At 44.8% G+C, this 16,120-nt stretch overlaps 2 protein-coding genes across 3 annotated transcripts; one reads left to right on the top strand and one right to left on the bottom strand.

The window, feature by feature from the left end:
* The first annotated feature begins 57 nt into the window (after positions 1-57).
* LOC132790157 (COP9 signalosome complex subunit 4) lies at positions 58-2,007 on the top strand. The gene is made up of 2 exons (XM_060798605.1): positions 58-706; positions 766-2,007. Exons 1-2 carry the CDS (start codon positions 146-148, stop codon positions 1,414-1,416), a joined length of 1,212 nt encoding a protein of 403 aa, XP_060654588.1. The 5' UTR covers positions 58-145; the 3' UTR covers positions 1,417-2,007.
* Positions 1,961-14,487, bottom strand: LOC132790153 (acetyl-CoA carboxylase). 2 transcript variants are annotated; one of them, XM_060798601.1, is made up of 14 exons: positions 14,349-14,487; positions 12,643-12,807; positions 12,155-12,498; positions 11,956-12,080; positions 10,079-10,445; positions 8,812-9,100; positions 5,018-8,751; positions 4,649-4,951; positions 4,419-4,589; positions 3,923-4,351; positions 2,996-3,865; positions 2,510-2,857; positions 2,312-2,446; positions 1,961-2,251 (listed from the first exon to the last, which is right to left on the bottom strand). In XM_060798601.1, exons 2-14 carry the CDS (start codon positions 12,785-12,787, stop codon positions 2,117-2,119), a joined length of 7,395 nt encoding a protein of 2,464 aa, XP_060654584.1. In that variant the 5' UTR covers positions 12,788-12,807; positions 14,349-14,487; the 3' UTR covers positions 1,961-2,116. The 2 variants fall into 2 exon arrangements, with proteins under 2 accessions (XP_060654584.1, XP_060654585.1); XM_060798602.1 differs by lacking the exons at positions 11,956-12,080; positions 12,155-12,498; positions 12,643-12,807; positions 14,349-14,487 and adding an exon at positions 10,906-11,392.
* Positions 14,488-16,120: the final 1,633 nt, after the last annotated feature.

Here is a 16,120-nt window from a genome sequence, read left to right as displayed (position 1 = left end):
CCCATTATCGATAGCAGAAGCCAACAACAGTCAGCTATCGATTGCTCTCTGTGACAAGCAGTAACATATGACGCTTATCGATAACACTTGTTAGTTTGTCTGATTTACTTTAGTGTTGTAGTGCAGAATTAGTTGCAGACTAATTATGGGGATAACTACCGCAGCATTGCGCTCCCAGCTAATGGGCCTGACCAACTTTATTGGTACACACAAGGACCAGGCGGACAAATACCGCCAGCTGCTGAAGAGTGTGCTCTCCAACACCGGCAACGATTTGATCGATACGCTGAAGCTCTTTGTCGAGGCGATTGTTAACGAACATGTTAGTCTGGTGATTGCTCGTCAGATCCTCAACGATGTTGGAGTTGAGTTGAGCAAACTGCCCGACGACATGTCCAAGCAGCTGTCCCACTTTACACTGGAGCGTGTGCATCCACGCGTTATCTCGTTCGAGGAGCAGGTGGCCGGCATTCGTTTCCATTTGGCCAACATCTATGAGCGTAACCAACAGTGGCGCGATGCGGCCACAGTGCTGGTGGGTATTCCCCTCGAGACGGGCCAGAAACAGTACTCAGTGGAGTGCAAGCTGGGCACTTACTTGAAAATAGCGCGTCTCTATCTAGAGGACAATGATTCGGTGCAGGCGGAGCTGTTCATCAATCGTGCCTCGTTGCTGCAGGCCGAGACCAATTCGGAGGAGTTGCAGGTGACAATCGTAGAGATGTCCAATTTGTATCAAATATTGAAGCTCTGCTTTCTTTGTAGGTTCTTTACAAAGTGTGCTACGCTCGCGTTCTGGATTATCGTCGCAAATTCATTGAGGCTGCCCAACGATACAACGAACTCTCCTACCGCAAAATCGTCGATCAGGGTGAACGCATGACGGCCTTGAAGAAGGCACTAATCTGCACAGTGCTGGCCTCGGCTGGACAGCAGCGATCTCGCATGCTGGCCACGCTCTTCAAGGACGAACGTTGTCAGCATTTGCCGGCCTATGCCATACTCGAGAAAATGTATCTGGAGCGCATTATTCGTCGTTCCGAATTGCAAGAGTTCGAGGCGCTGCTGCAGGAGCATCAAAAAGCTGCCACACCCGATGGTTCATCCATACTCGATCGTGCTGTCTTCGAGCACAATTTGCTGTCCGCCAGCAAGTTGTACAATAACATCACATTTGAGGAGTTGGGTGCATTGCTGGACATTCCCGCTGCCAAGGCGGAGAAGATTGCCTCGCAAATGATAACGGAGGGACGTATGAATGGGCACATTGATCAGATCTCGGGCATTGTGCACTTTGAGAACCGTGAACTGCTGCCCCAATGGGATCGACAAATCCAATCGTTGTGCTATCAAGTGAATTCCATCATTGAGAAGATTGGCATCGCCGAGCCTGAGTGGCTTGATAGCCAGAATTAATCGTACTCTCTATCATCGTAAATTTAATATTAAACTGCTGCTGGTTTTACATTTAATTAATTTGCTCCACATGTAAATTTCATTTTTGGATTTAAGAAATAAAACGCTCTGATCCCATGGATCATGCAAACAACAACAAAACAGCATATCGAATATAAATTCCATTTTTATGAAACATGTACATATATTCACAATATTCTATTAGTATATATTATTTTTATATACATGCGCATATGATTCAATTCACAAAAAATTCTGTCTTGTGTGTATAAACAATTTCAAGTCTTAGTCAACTAGCGGAAAGATTTGCTTTTGTATACAATACAAATACAAAGAAAGTGTATATTATATATAAATATATATAGCATATATATGTTTGTATGTATATATTTTTCTTTTTTTTTTGTTAATATCGATACGACAATTGCGCGTATTACCAAAATAACTGGAGGACACTTTGTTCTACCCACGCCAATGCTGTGTCTGCTTTCCAACTAAATAAAAACTATTACAATAGTTATATATAGTATGTATAGTATATATGTATGTATATAAAGGCTAATTATATTTAAACAATTCAACTAAACAAAATGCAAAAACGTTGCTCCATCGTAGTATATTACAAAAGCAAAGGCTGCCTTATCCAGCTATCCTAGGAGACTCATTGAACCATCATCATAACTTAAAAGTTAGCGTAAAGTCATCCCTGTGTATTCGCCGAGGACTCCTCGTTCAGTTGCATTTGTGCCAGAGTTCGCACAACAACGCCACGATTCACCGGCGTCAATCCTTGGCACAGACCAACGACAGCGTCCAGCGCCACATCCGGGCAGTCCTGTGATTAAATATATTTTAATAAACGCAATAAAACAAATGAAAGTTTAATCTGCATTACCTCCAGCATCTTAGATATCGTTGAGATGATTGCATCCCGACGTACAGAGTTGACATTCTTAGACACTATTGATTCACCATTAGTTTGCTCCTGATACCAGGACACCATCTCCTCGTTCTTGTCCCACAAATAAGCCTGTAAGTGACTCATTAAATTTAGCAGAAGTTGCATATGTGATAATTTATCCAAAGAACTCACCTCAGTGGCACCCTTGTCCTCTACAAGCCAGCGACGCAGCATCTGCTTGGCCTGGCCCACAGAGAGATTATCCTGAGCACGCAGTATCTTCTTGATGTACGCATCCTCGAGCAGCAAACGACGCAAACGCCAGTAGAGCATGCGACGAGATTCGCGCCACGGAATAATCTCGCTGATGCACTCCTTCTCGAGCATGCGTTCGGGCGTGTCGTGGAGATCGGCGAAGTGAACGGCGACGGTGTGATAGACGTGCATCAGCACAGAGATGCGGGCCTTGATCTTCTCATCCACCTGTGCAGCGCGCACCTTGTCGCCAGCAGCCACAGCCTCATCATGCTCCTTTTTCAACTGCAAAAAGGATTATAACAATAAGTAAACGAATTAGCAAATAGCTATAAATTCATCTAACTGCATTAATAATAGTTAAAGATAATAGCTATTGTATTCCGATACTTTCATGTACTTCTAAAATAATCTGTAGCTTACCGCAATGGTGGTGCCATCCAGTCGATAGATGGTCTTGATGAGGTCCTTCTCTTTGTACTTAATCTCGACAATGCCCTCAGGTTCGAGCACACCGCCGCGTGCCTCTGGATCGGCATAGGTCTCCATGTAACGTGGATTGATGAGCGAATCAAGTACAGCCCAAGCGCCGCCACGCAACTCTGCATTGGGCGGCAAATAAATAAGGACCGGCTTCTTGTACTCCCTCAGGCCGTCGACAATGTAAGCGCCAAATTTCACAATCTGTTCGTACATGTCTTTCATGCCGCCGGAGAAACCACGCCAGTTGGCAAAAACAATAAGGGGCAGCTCTTCGCGTCCGAAATCCTTGATGGCCTGTGCCGTCTTGTAGGACGAATCGGGATACCAAACCTGTCCAGCCTGCTGCAACGTCTTGGCCTCCGAGTCCAAGTTCGCAGGATCCGCGGGCATCTCCACCTCCACGGTGCGTGTCTCCACGGCAATGACACCGACTGGCACGCCACCCAAACGAGCGCGTCCAGTGACCACAGTCTTGGCCCAGGGAGCCATTATTTCACTCCACGAGTCGCGATCGAAGAAGCCATTCTCCCAGTCATTAGCATTGACTGGATTGACGCGGCCAGCGAGCATCCAGCGTGGATCATATGGCGACTTGGTGGGCATAAAGTCAACGGGGCGGTCGATGCGATCGCTGGGTAAAATTATGGGCAGATCGCAGCCAATGTAGGCGGGAATGTAGGAGAGCCAGTCCAGAATGGTGTAGACACCATCCAGATCGATGGCTTCCGTTTTGTGCGTAACACCGTTGTTGAACATGATTTGCACACCACCCAGCTGATTATTTGACGCATACACCTTGCGTCCAAGCAGCTGCAATAATCAAGAGATTAGCAGGAGCAACTAAGCAGATGAAACCTCTCGACTTACCTTGTTGAGCGCAGCGTAGCCCGTGAGTATAATGTGCGAGTTATCAATCTGAATGACACGCTGACCCAGACGCACCACATAGGAGCCAATGCCAATGGTGCGACACGTGACCATGGCAATAGTCACAATCTCCTCGTAAGCCTGCGACGTTTCACCGGCAATCAGACCAGCATAGCGCAGATTCTCTACGCCCAAGCCGTCATCCTTGCCAATAATATCGGTGATCTTGTAGCGCTGCTCGCCTTCATCCTCGATGAGTATGGCACGCACCGAATTCAAGTTTGCCACCTTGGCATAATCCTCTGTGGACAGGTACAGATACTTGAAACCCTTGTCTGGCTCCTCGGGATCCTCCCATGCGATGCGGAACATGGCCTTTACCTCTTCGGCGAGCCCAATACGAGCGCCACTGTTGACCGAGATGTAAATCTACAGCAAATTATAAAGGTTGAAGGTTGAAGGAGAGTCTAATTTGAAGTTTTAATTGTAGACTTACCCTTGGCACCTTCAGCTGACGCGCCAGCTGTGAGGCCTTGGCAAACAGCACATCCTCCTTAATGCCAAATGAGCCAATCAAATAGGTCAGATCGTTTGCAATCACAATGATTTCACGTCCAGCGGGATACTCGGGTGTGGCCAACACTATGCGCCAGGCCACCATGCCGCACTAGAAGCAGAGGTATTTTAGTTTAATTTTCACATATAAATAACTTAAGCTGCACTCACATTATTCTCGCCAGGCAGACGCTGCAGCTCCACCAGACTGTCGCCCTCGAGCACAAGTTCCTTGCACTCCAGTAGAATCTTGTCGGGTATGCGAATGTCAACGGTTGGGCGCGCCTTACTGAATTCCTTCCAGTGACGCTCTGTCATCTGACGGAACATATCTGGCACATCGTAAACATAAGTGGTACCATTGGATTGCGCCTGGAAACGTTTCTGCTGCAAAAAGTCCTTGGTCATGTAGGGAGTGGAGATGGGATGGCCATGCAACGACCCCTGCTTGTCGCCATAAGCGCGGAATTTGATCTAAAGAGGAACGAGAATACATTTGTAACTAACTTCTTCTAAATCCAATAGTTCTCGTTCACTTACAATGCCAGTTTCGGGTTCCGTTTGCTCCGTGTACATGGAGATATCAAGGAAGTAACCCGAATCGTTGGCAATACACAAACGCACCGCCTGCGTGGGCGATTGCGGTGATTGCCTGATAACCATTTTGAGCTCCGCTTGTAGCACACGCAGTTTCCACAAACGAGGACCATAACGCATAATCATCTTCGTGACTGATTCTTCAATCTTGCCGGGATCCATGATTACAGTGGGCACAAAGTTGAGGAATATGTGATTGCAATCGGTGCGCTTCGCATGTGGATGGGAGAAGGCCACCTCAAGCTCATCCATAGCCTCGAGTAGCACACGCTCACCCTCGTTCTGCAGGTACTCGAACGAGGCTTCCTTGGTGATCAGATCCGAGTGACGGATAATGGAGCGTATGAAGAAGCGATAGTCGGTAACCTCCTGACCCTTGGAGACCTTGGCCTTGCCCAGATACAGATGCATCTTCTGATTGGCAGTGGGCAAGGCTTCCAGGTCGTAAGTCTTCATGCGATTTAGTTCCAAGTGGAAAGCCGAAGCTGGCTCCAAGTGCCGATAGATGCGATCCTCCTCGAATTTGTCGCGTGCCCGATACGTAAAGAACTTGGGGAACTGACGTTTCTTCAGCGCTGCGAAAGTAATGCGGCGTATGCGACGCTGGAAGAGCTCCTCGTTGTGCTCCTTGCAGTAGTTGCCAAAGATCTGCGACATCTGCACGTCGTCCATTTCGCCTGTCTCACGCACCGCCACGCTAATGATGTGTATGGGCTCCGTTGACTTGGCCTCCTCGGCGGCATTCGCGCGGGAGATGGGATCCGAGAGGGACACATTGATTGAGGTGCTGTGACGACTATCCGAAATGGAATCGACGGCCTCCACAGCCTCTAACACCTTGGCACTAACCAGTGCAGGCGACACAAAGTCCTCCAGCAGATCCAGAATCTCATCCGAGTACATTTCAAAGTGCTCGAAGGAATCAAAGGCCGCAATGGCGCCGGTGCGTACAAAAGAGCTGCCCAAAGACTCGGCAACAGCATGATCCAAGCCCTCCGGCGAGCTCATGCGCGAGAACAGACGATTCGGATGCGCTGTGGGCAACAGGAACTGGAAGTGCACCAAGGGCAATCCCCCGGAGAGTTCCAGATGCTGCAGACACGTCAGCTCATAGGAGGTGTAGGCACGACGCACATAAACCTCCAAGGCGGCATTGCAGACGGCGCGATTGGAGTGATAGAAGAAATCGTGCAGAATATCAAAGATTGAGGTCTCCGAGAGAATCAAACGCTGCAGATTCTCGGGATGGAAGTCATGACCATACATATCCACAGCTGACAGGAAGATCGACTCCATTTGATTGTGGCGCAGCTCATAAGCTGGCTGATGGGCGGCAATCAAGACCTGACGGGATCGCAGCGCCACACGTGAATGTTCCGCACGATTGAGCGAAGTTAACTCACTCAGCGTATTAGCCAGCTCATCAGTAAGTCCAGGCTCATTGGCCCACAGATGATCGATGAGCAGCGTGACCAGCAGATTCTTCTTAGCCACCTGCGAGTGCGAGAATATGGTGTTCACCACCGTCAACATGTCGTCCTTGTTATGCTCGCGGACCAAGCCCACACACTTATCGTAGTGTCCATGCTGGAACTGCGACTCCACGTCGTAATATTGTCTGAGCAACTCATGTACCGCAGCCTTCATGCGACCTCTGATGCCATTCCTGTAGCGCTGCACCAACTGTACAATGCTCTGGGTGGTCAGGAAGAAAACATCCCGATCAGCACGTTTTTGCAAGGTGGCAGCATGACTATCGATGACGCTGGCAATCTGCTGTGAGGGGAACTGGGCCAGGACACTGGTAATGTTGCGCTCGTAGAGCGTCATCAGCTTCCTGATCTTCTTCTCCACGGACAGCGGAATGCGACCCGAAATCGAAGCAATGACCTCCTGCAGCTCGAGCAGCGGCAACGAGGGATCCCTCAAGCTCTGCATGAACTTCTCAATGATGTCACGCAAACGTTGTGCGTTGAATGGCTCGGGGAGACAATAGCCCGCCAAGGTGTTCTCCAGTATGCTCTTGTATGTGTTGTGCACGCGATTCAGTTTCTCCGGCACTGGGACATTTTCCGGCTGTGGGAACTGGCTCTTGCACGGTTGTGCTTTCGTTACTAGTGACGGATCGTCTAGTTCCAGGTGACCCAACAGCGAACCTGCATCCAGAACAGCGCCAGGACGTCGCACAAAGGTTACAGTACCCGCTTCTTGTGACGTTAGGGTCATCACCATCTTCATGACCTCAATCTCGGCATAGGCTTGGCCCTTGGCCACATGTGCGCCATCCTCAACAATCATATTGATCAACTTTCCGGCGGAGGGACTGCGCAACAACGAGGGATCATTCTCCTTCTCAAAGACGCAGGTTTGATTACCAATGACAATGCGATAGCGATCGACTTCCTCCTTCATGTAGGTCGTATATGAAGCACCCTCCAGAGAGATTAGCAAACCACCATCTGACAAACGATGCACCTCAATCTCCTTGAATGAGTTGTTCATCAGCAGGAAGTAGGAATTGTGTCCGCTCTTCGCTGCCTGCACTTTGTAGCGTATTCCGCCATTGATGAGCTCCACATCGACTACATTGGTGAGCGTGTTGGCCGCCTGGATTTGTCCCTTCTCGAGCGAAGTCTGGAAACTGGAGAACGATTCGGTGATCTGGCGATCCGCAATATGCAGTGAACCGCACATGACACCTAGAAGGATATCGGGTTTTTCAGACTGCACACGCTCCGCAATCAAGGCATCCAACCAAGCAGTATCGATGCTATTGTCCAGAAAACGATTCGTTTCAAGCAGCGTAATCAGATATTCGACTGTGGTACGGAAATCACCACGAATAGACAGTTCCTTGAGGGCAATCACAAGATTTTCGCGTGCCTGCTGACGATTCTCTCCCCATGAAAAACAATGTCCGAACTGCGAGTCGGCAAACTCGTGCAATCCTCCCGACGCCGCAACACTGAAGTAACCCCAGACATTCTTGCTCGACCGGAAGTTCAACTCTTGGACGGTACCGGAGCTAGGCTTGAAGCCTTCATCAGGATTTTCCGATGTGATGCGAGCAGCAATCACATGACCAGAGGGACGAGGTTTATTCGGTGGATTCTCAAAGTCAATGACGGACGAACCCCAAGGGGATTCGCCATACAACAGACGAATGTCCTTGAGGCGATAGAGGGGAATACCCATTCCAATTTGCAGCTGACAGGCGGGCAGATTGACATCGGCCACCATTTCTGTACACGGATGCTCCACCTGCAGACGAGGATTCAGCTCGAGGAAGAAGTATCTGCCCTCGGGATCGTACAAATACTCCACAGTGCCGGCGCTCACATAGCCCACCATCTTGGCCAAGCGGACGGCAGCCTTCTCCATGTCCTCAAAGACTTCGGGTTGGGCGACAATGGCGGGAGCCTCCTCAATAATCTTCTGATGACGACGCTGAATGGAGCAATCGCGTCCAAACAAACTGATGGCATTGCCGTACTGATCCGCCAGCAGCTGAACTTCCAGATGGCGTGCGCCGCTTGCCAGCTTCATCACAAAGATGGGAGAGCCGGGAACCTCGGCCTGCACCTGACGGAAAAGTGCTGGGAACTCCTCGGCAGTGTCCACGCGACGGATGCCCTTACCACCACCACCTTCTGAAGCCTTGATCATCACAGGGAAGCCTAAAAAATAATTAGATTAGGGTTTTCCGCGTAAGTTTGTTAAATTATTTCACAGCTTACCAATCTTGGCGACCGCAGCGAGTCCCTGCTCCGCATTTTGAACGCAGCCACGTCCAAAGAGCTCACTGGATATCTTAATCTTCTTGCCGCTGTACTGCGCCTTCAGCTCGGAGCCAGACCAGGGCAACGTGGGTATGTCGGCCGTTTGGGCCACAATGGAGGAGGCCACCTTATCACCTAGTGCCCACATAGCACGCTCAGGAGGACCCAGAAATACCAGACCCTCCTTATGCAGCAGTTCCGGCAGCTTGGGATTCTCCGAGGCATGACCCCAACCAGCCCAGACAGCCTGCAAGTAATTAGGAATTTTATTAGAAATGCAACAGGTTGACAGGAAAAATTCAGTTCATTACTATAGATATTTGTATAAACTTAGAAGTCTTAGAGAATAAATATCGAAAAATATAAGTTTCTTGTTCTGTTAGATATACAATTAATTTGCAGGAATTTTCTGTACATATATTTTACTATCACTTTTCTGTCTGATAACATTATTTTAAATTATACTTAATATAGCGGTGAGTGTATATATAATTAATTTGGAGCATTTCTATAGTCTATATAATTGGCACAATTGTATGATAATAATACTCGTCAATACAAGTATTTTGTCACTTCGCCGTATCTCTAACCTTTTTGTTACACTATCTACGACCTTACCAATAACAATAGTGTTATAACTCAATCTAAGTTCAATATATTCATTATCTACATATGCACGTATTATTTCCAACTACGCAATCACTTTAATAATATTAAAAAATTCGAGTATATATTCCCCATTAGAAAATAGTAAAAAGAACAATTAGTTACATAAATTGTAAGTTTAATGTCGCATACAAAAGTTGTGACCTTCGTAATGAGTGGAATATTTTGAATGAGCCATAAATATTAATATTATGATGTTAATAAAGCTACACTTCATATCGAGAAGTACATAAGTAGGCAAAAATGAAATGAGGAAGAGGAAGGCTAAGCTATTGTTTACCCTGGTCAAGCTCAAAAGTTCACTATAATAGAGAACTTAAAGATTAAAGAACAGTGTACACACGGACACATACAAGCAAATGGAAATACGCCCTCTCTCTTACTCTCTCAAACTTACAGTCAGATAGTTAGCGTTCTTATGGGAGGAGGGAATCGAACGAAAAGTATCGAGTAGAGCGCGTGTTTGTAAACAGAAATCGTACGATGTGAGAAGAGGTCGACGTCGACGACGAAAAAACAAAAATAATGTTAGGGAGGGAATTCAAGTTGAGTAACTCACCTGCACTTGAGTGCGAAGTGCAATGTCTACAATGAGTTCAACATTGGCGTAGTTGTTGTTGTTTGATCCACCGGGAACAGGCACATAATGATCCGCCATTTTAATGTACTCGGCATTGGCCTTCAAATCCTCCGGCGTAACCATAACTACAAAACGCACGGCACGCTCATTCTTGAACATCTCATACGACCAACGGCGAATGGAACGCATGCACTTGACGGCCGCAATGCCATTATTGGCGATAAGCACACGATTGATAACTCGAGTGCCGCCAAATCGTTTGACAAACTCCTCCGTGGTGGCAATATGAAAATCACGATACTGATCTCGATCCTGACCGAGGCCGGTGCCGCGCGACATGCTGGGTCTGCAATGAACCAGAATTTATGATTGTGGATGGTGTGTAGTTACATTTTACATTTGTTAATTAACTAATTAACCAACTGGTGCGATAAGAATTCCCCCTTTGCCCCTTCCGTTTATTCTCATTGAGGTCATTCGGTAGCTGGCATGCTCTAAATATGTAAATGTATTTGTCTCTGTCTGTGTCTGGGTCAATGTTAGTTAGGAGCACGCGTATGAGAGCGAGATGGGGCGTGCACAGCTTAATTATGTACGTGCTTTTTGACAAACCGGTTTAAAATCAAATTCCAATGAAGCTTTTACATTGTTTACTTTCGCTCGCTCACTCTCGCACACAGACGATGCCGCTAGAGGACGCTTTTTGCATTTGTAAGCACGTCCATAGTCGAGAATTTCTGATGTTATGTTACTGTGTGTGTGTTAATGTGTGTATTTAAAATTAATTATGCGTAAAAATTCTTTACTTCAATGTGCCGGTTGTTTGCACATTTAATAGCGATGACGAATTGTTAATCTCATTATTGTTGATAATGTTGTTGCTATGGATGCCATTGCTGCTGCTGTAGTTGGGTTCATCGTTATTGTTGCACTGATCGATGGCCACAATTTGGGGTATTGTAATTGGACCATTGTCATTGGAATTGGCCATTGTAGAGGTTTGTGGCTCCTCGCCGGATTCAACAAGTACAAAACGTTTGCTGGCACGACGTTTTAACATTTTGATCAATGCAGTAAATGCCAAGATCATTCACAAGTCCAAAGGGAAAAATTTTGTTTCTGTTGTTTCTTTGTTTAAGCCGTGTCCGAAACTATAATTAATTCAGCGATTATGCAAGCAAATATATGACTAATCAACAAAGAAAAATTCGGGCTGCAACGCGTCGACTTTCACTGCTCTTGTAGTATTTACAATGAAAACTAATAATGGAAAATCTAATATGCCAGCAGGTCAGCAAAAGCTAAAAATCACACGCGAGCAATATTTTTTTTTGGCTATAAGAAGCTCAACACGCTAACAGAACGTCCGATGGGCACGACAACTGCTTCAAAACTGGCCACAACAGCTTGGCATTGGATGGTGTGATGTCGTCGTAGTTACTCATTTGACGAAGAGAGTTTTAACTTGGCAGAGCGCGAGAGAGAAAGCGCAGGCAGAAAAGTTGACCTCTGTGTGTTGACAGCGGCGGCGGCTTTACAAATTTTGTCAATGTTATGAATGAAAAATAAACAAGAACTCAACAGTTCCCCAGTCAGTCAGCGGCACCTGCTGACTGCAGCTTTTGTGCGCTCTCTTGGTGCGCTTTTGCTCTCTTTGGAAGCTTTTTGACGTTAGTCAAGGCAGATGCACGTTGTTTTTGTGTATATTGCCGTCTCTGTCGGTGAAACTCGCGCGATTTGTTTGGCGTCGGCAACACAGCCATAATAATGACGTAGCTTCAATTTGTTTTGCTGGTAAATTTTTATCTACATATGTATGTGTATAGTTGTTGTTTCTGTCAGTGGTGGGAACTAACCTCAGACGCTTACGTCGCTCCGTGATATCGCCATTTTGACGAATATCGCTTTGCAATTTTTGAGGAAATTCATCGCCAGCTTCACCTGCTTCGATGGCCTCCTTTTCATCGATTTCGTCACCCACCTGCGTAAAAAAAATTTATTATTTTGTTTAATAGTTATATACGCTATATGTAGGTATGTGCATCATTAACTTACGAGAAAACTAGGACGTTCGCCATCTGTTGCGTCTGTCGTTTCCGCTGACGCTGTTGTTGTTGTTGCTTCCTGTTCGCTCATTTTGTTGTATTTGTTATCAATGTTATTGTTGTTATTGTTAAAATGATTCAAATCGGTCAAAACGTTATCCTTCAATTGTTCACAGAGACTATCCACATCAGACTTGAGGCTTTCACTTGAGAATTTCACTTTCTTAATACAAGACTTTGGATAACGATTCGTCGTCGACGCCTTCGTTGTCTGATCCGCGCTTTTTGTTGTTGTATTTATCGCTGACGATGACGTTGACGATGTTGCTGTAGCCGCAATAACGCTGGAGTTGTCTACAAAAAAAGAACAGCAAATAAATTAAACAAAAGAAGAAAAAAAAAACAAGTTTAGCTTAACAACAATACAATGACCCGTCCCTTCTTTTATGTTTTAGGTATGGTAGTTAAAATAAGTTAATAAACGAATACGATTCTTACTGTTATCGTTGTTGTTATCGTTGCTCTTCTTCTTGTTGTTAGTGGGGAGTGCTGGAGTTTGTCTTTGGAGGCCGCCTTGGCGACCAAAGAACAAATTCAATAGGAATGCTATAATCGCCAGAATGATTAACCATGCGATCAACATCGGCTAAATCCAAATTAAATCTAAAATTCAGTTCGTAAAGTGTTGTCGCTAATATTTATTAAGTTTGTAATGGGCCAGCAGGGCATTCGAGTTCAAAAGGTTAATCTCAATTGGCACATTAATATTGATTAGCCACAAATTTGTATGCCAAAAGCGAAACCAAAACAAAATATAACTTATGTTAAATGCATAATTACTGAATAAACTAGTTTCGACAAAACCCTAATAAACTAAGACTTGCCGAAGCTTTAATACTCTTTCCGAGGGCAAAGGTTTTGTGATTATAACGAATAAGTATTTTTAAACCCTGTGCACTTTTCAAAATCGCTTATCAACTAAGTACTGAGCTTACATAAGAAGTACAGTACAAGCTAAGGTTTTCTATTAAAACTTCGATGAATTGGTTTGATAATTAGAAACAAATTTGATATGATTCCAAATTGATTACATTGTTGTTAAAAGACAAAACCTCTTTGATCCCAATGCATATGCATGAAGTCGTATCCTCAGCTTTTTCACTTTCCTTATGCACTTTTTTAGAGGGCATTCTAATCTACGTTACGTAGCAAAGCAATTCCAATTAAGCTAATCTCTTTAGTGGAGAGTTCAAATCTTTACTAATCTCGTTACTTCATCGAAGTACTTTTACTTTTTTGGTTTTGAAATTTTCCTCGAGTAAGACAGATAGAGTATACAAAATCAAGTTGAAAAAAGAAAAACTACATTCGAATATGTTCGACCGAGAGATACCCGCTATGAACGGGTGCGCTAGCACTCTGTGGAGCTTTGCAAGTTTACATTATTTTTTTTTACATTTTTAGGAAACATTCACACAATATGATTTTTAATGTGTCTCCAAACTAAAAAATAAGTTTGACATTGAATTTTTAAGTTGAATTTCGCTAAATTCGGAGACAAGCTTGATCTGCGGGCAACAATAAGAAACATGATTATCATATTTTGAATCTCATGCCCTTAAAGTAATGGAAATTTTCAGTGTCTAAATAAACGGACAGACAGATTGACGGAAATTGGTTATTAGAGAAGAGCGGAGAGAGTTTGTTAGACTGCGAGTAACTCGTAATACCCTTCCACCGAAGTTTAGGCCGCAACAGAGGTGCTCAGTACTGCGCATTTATATTTATGTCAATCAAAAAGAAACAGAAAGAGACTTAAGAAATACCCGAGGTAGCTTTTGTGGACATGCAAATCAGCTTTGCCTATAGAAGAGGTCAACGATTCAACCATTACAATATGTAACTGTGCCAGGGGTGCGTTTTCAAAGACAAAACAAAACTCAGAAATACATACAACAAATATATATGGATTTTTGTAACTCTTGGCATTATGCAATGCAATTTCATTTGGGAAACTCGATGGCTTTTTAAACTTTAAACATATGAAATTCTATACACAATGCACACCTAACATAATTGTATCGCCTGATTTTGAAGAAATTAATCTCTATTGCTCGATCTGCCGATAAGAAATATGTGTGCATAGAAAACATGCGTTTGTCGAATTGTTGTAAATGAAATAGTAGTGTTATTATTATTTTTACCACGCTTGCTTCGTTTATTTGGCAATTAAATTGCAATTGCTATTCACAGCTGAGTTTTAAGCGCGCGCCACGCACCGAGAAGGAGACGAAGCAACAAGTTAGCGCACGTTTGCTACTAGATTGACCGACGATTGGAATGCGACTGGTCAACCGAGGCGATTCCACAAATCGACGCACGCTATCGCTGTCTGTTGCTGTCGGCGTCGTCGTCGACGTCGCCGTCACCTATCAGTATCACTTGCTTGCCCAAAAGTCTGCGTCGACAACAGAGGTAGCAACAACAATGGAAGCGACGACGGCAGCAGCAGCCGCCTTAGCACCAGGTGTATACGTGTGTGTGTTTATGCTCAGGTTGTTGTGCTTGTATGCTAATTGCTTAGAGGGCTTTACAGGTCGAGGCAGCTGCTGCTGATGGGCTGGGGTTACACGACGACGAGTTTAAATTGCTTACTGCACACAAAAAAACGACTGCAAGTAACAGCGATTTATTTATTTGTTTACTTTTGATGCGCTTTTAAGCAATTTTCGTTTACTGCTTTTTGGGTACATATGTTTCTTTTAATTTTGTGGCTTGGCGCGTAAGCTTCGATAACCATGCGATAAATCGATAACAATCAGCAGGTTTAGCTTTGCTCTCACATCTCTGGCGCTTACTCTCCCACAGACACAGATTTGCTGTTCCGCTTTCAATGTCAAGGCTGTGGTTGTTGTTGTTGCGTAAACGTAAAGTTAATCTTTATTGCTTGACATTGATGATGTACTCGCTGGACATCGTTCAGGGTTACGACACGAACGCAATCAAGGAAACTGCAGCAACTACGACAACAATAACAACAACAACAACAAACCCAAATTGCACGTCAGCAGCAACAGCAGCTATAAACTGATTGCAATGAAATTGATTATCTTGTGATGCATGTGTGTATGTATGTGTGTGTGTCAGCAAATTAAAAACAAACTCGGCCATGAATAGAACACGCGAATACATTACTAAGGCATCTTTAAAGTCAGCAGAGGTTTTTTAAAAGTCATAAAAGAATTTCCAGCCAGCCAGCTGCTGATAAGGTATAAAACATCTTTCGATTTTTTGACTGTGAGCACGCCACAATTAATAATTGGAACTCGCCAAATACAAGTGTGGAAAATGCCGGCTATGATTAATACTTGTTGTGACTTATGGTTTGTATATATTTTTATTTTTGGCAAGTGGTAACTTACCAAATTAGCCTTCGAGTACTTCTTATCATTAACTGCGGAAACTTTTTTTGTTTTAGTTGGCTAGCTGTTTGAACAAATTATTCATGTTTGGCGCGTGGCCATCTGCTGGATTATCAGCTGGAGACGCGTGAGCTGTTTTATACTTGAGACGTCTGGCAATTGATATTGTCGCTGTTATCAGCTTGGAAGTCTAAGAAGAGGCGACACCACTGCTAAGCCAAGCGTTCCAGGCTTCATCTTCAATTACACGCGTACACAAATGCTCATACACAAGCAAAAACTATTAAGTAATTGAAGCCGGCTCAATGTGAATGGCTTTACTGTGAATTGTTCTGATACCACCCACCCCACAACAATTCTTACTAAACACAACATGAGCATTAGATGTACACACACATACATTCGTATACGGACACAGGTACACGCACACATACAACGTCATGCGGACATCGCGCGATATGCGAGTCCAATAGAAATCAAGGTCAGCCCAAGCGGCGAGAGAGCGAGCGAGCAAGAACGCGCACAGAGAGGCCAAAAGAGAGTAAGAACATATT

Source organism: Drosophila nasuta, chromosome 3 (genome assembly GCF_023558535.2).
Source record: "Drosophila nasuta strain 15112-1781.00 chromosome 3, ASM2355853v1, whole genome shotgun sequence".
NCBI classification, from domain to species: Eukaryota; Metazoa; Arthropoda; class Insecta; order Diptera; family Drosophilidae; genus Drosophila; species Drosophila nasuta.
This window is presented reverse-complemented; position numbering and strand designations above follow the sequence as displayed.

Coding starts and splice junctions, on each gene's coding strand:
- LOC132790157 (XM_060798605.1), top strand. CDS start 146: ATGGGGATAACTACCGCAGCATTGCGCTCCCAGCTAATGGGCCTGACC. Junction 707..765: donor CCAATTCGGAGGAGTTGCAG/GTGACAATCGTA, acceptor CTTTCTTTGTAG/GTTCTTTACAAAGTGTGCTA.
- LOC132790153 (XM_060798601.1), bottom strand. CDS start 12,787: ATGTTGATCGCATGGTTAATCATTCTGGCGATTATAGCATTCCTATTG. Junction 4,590..4,648: donor GTCTGCCTGGCGAGAATAAT/GTGAGTGCAGCT, acceptor CTCTGCTTCTAG/TGCGGCATGGTGGCCTGGCG. Junction 4,352..4,418: donor GTCAGCTGAAGGTGCCAAGG/GTAAGTCTACAA, acceptor AATTTGCTGTAG/ATTTACATCTCGGTCAACAG.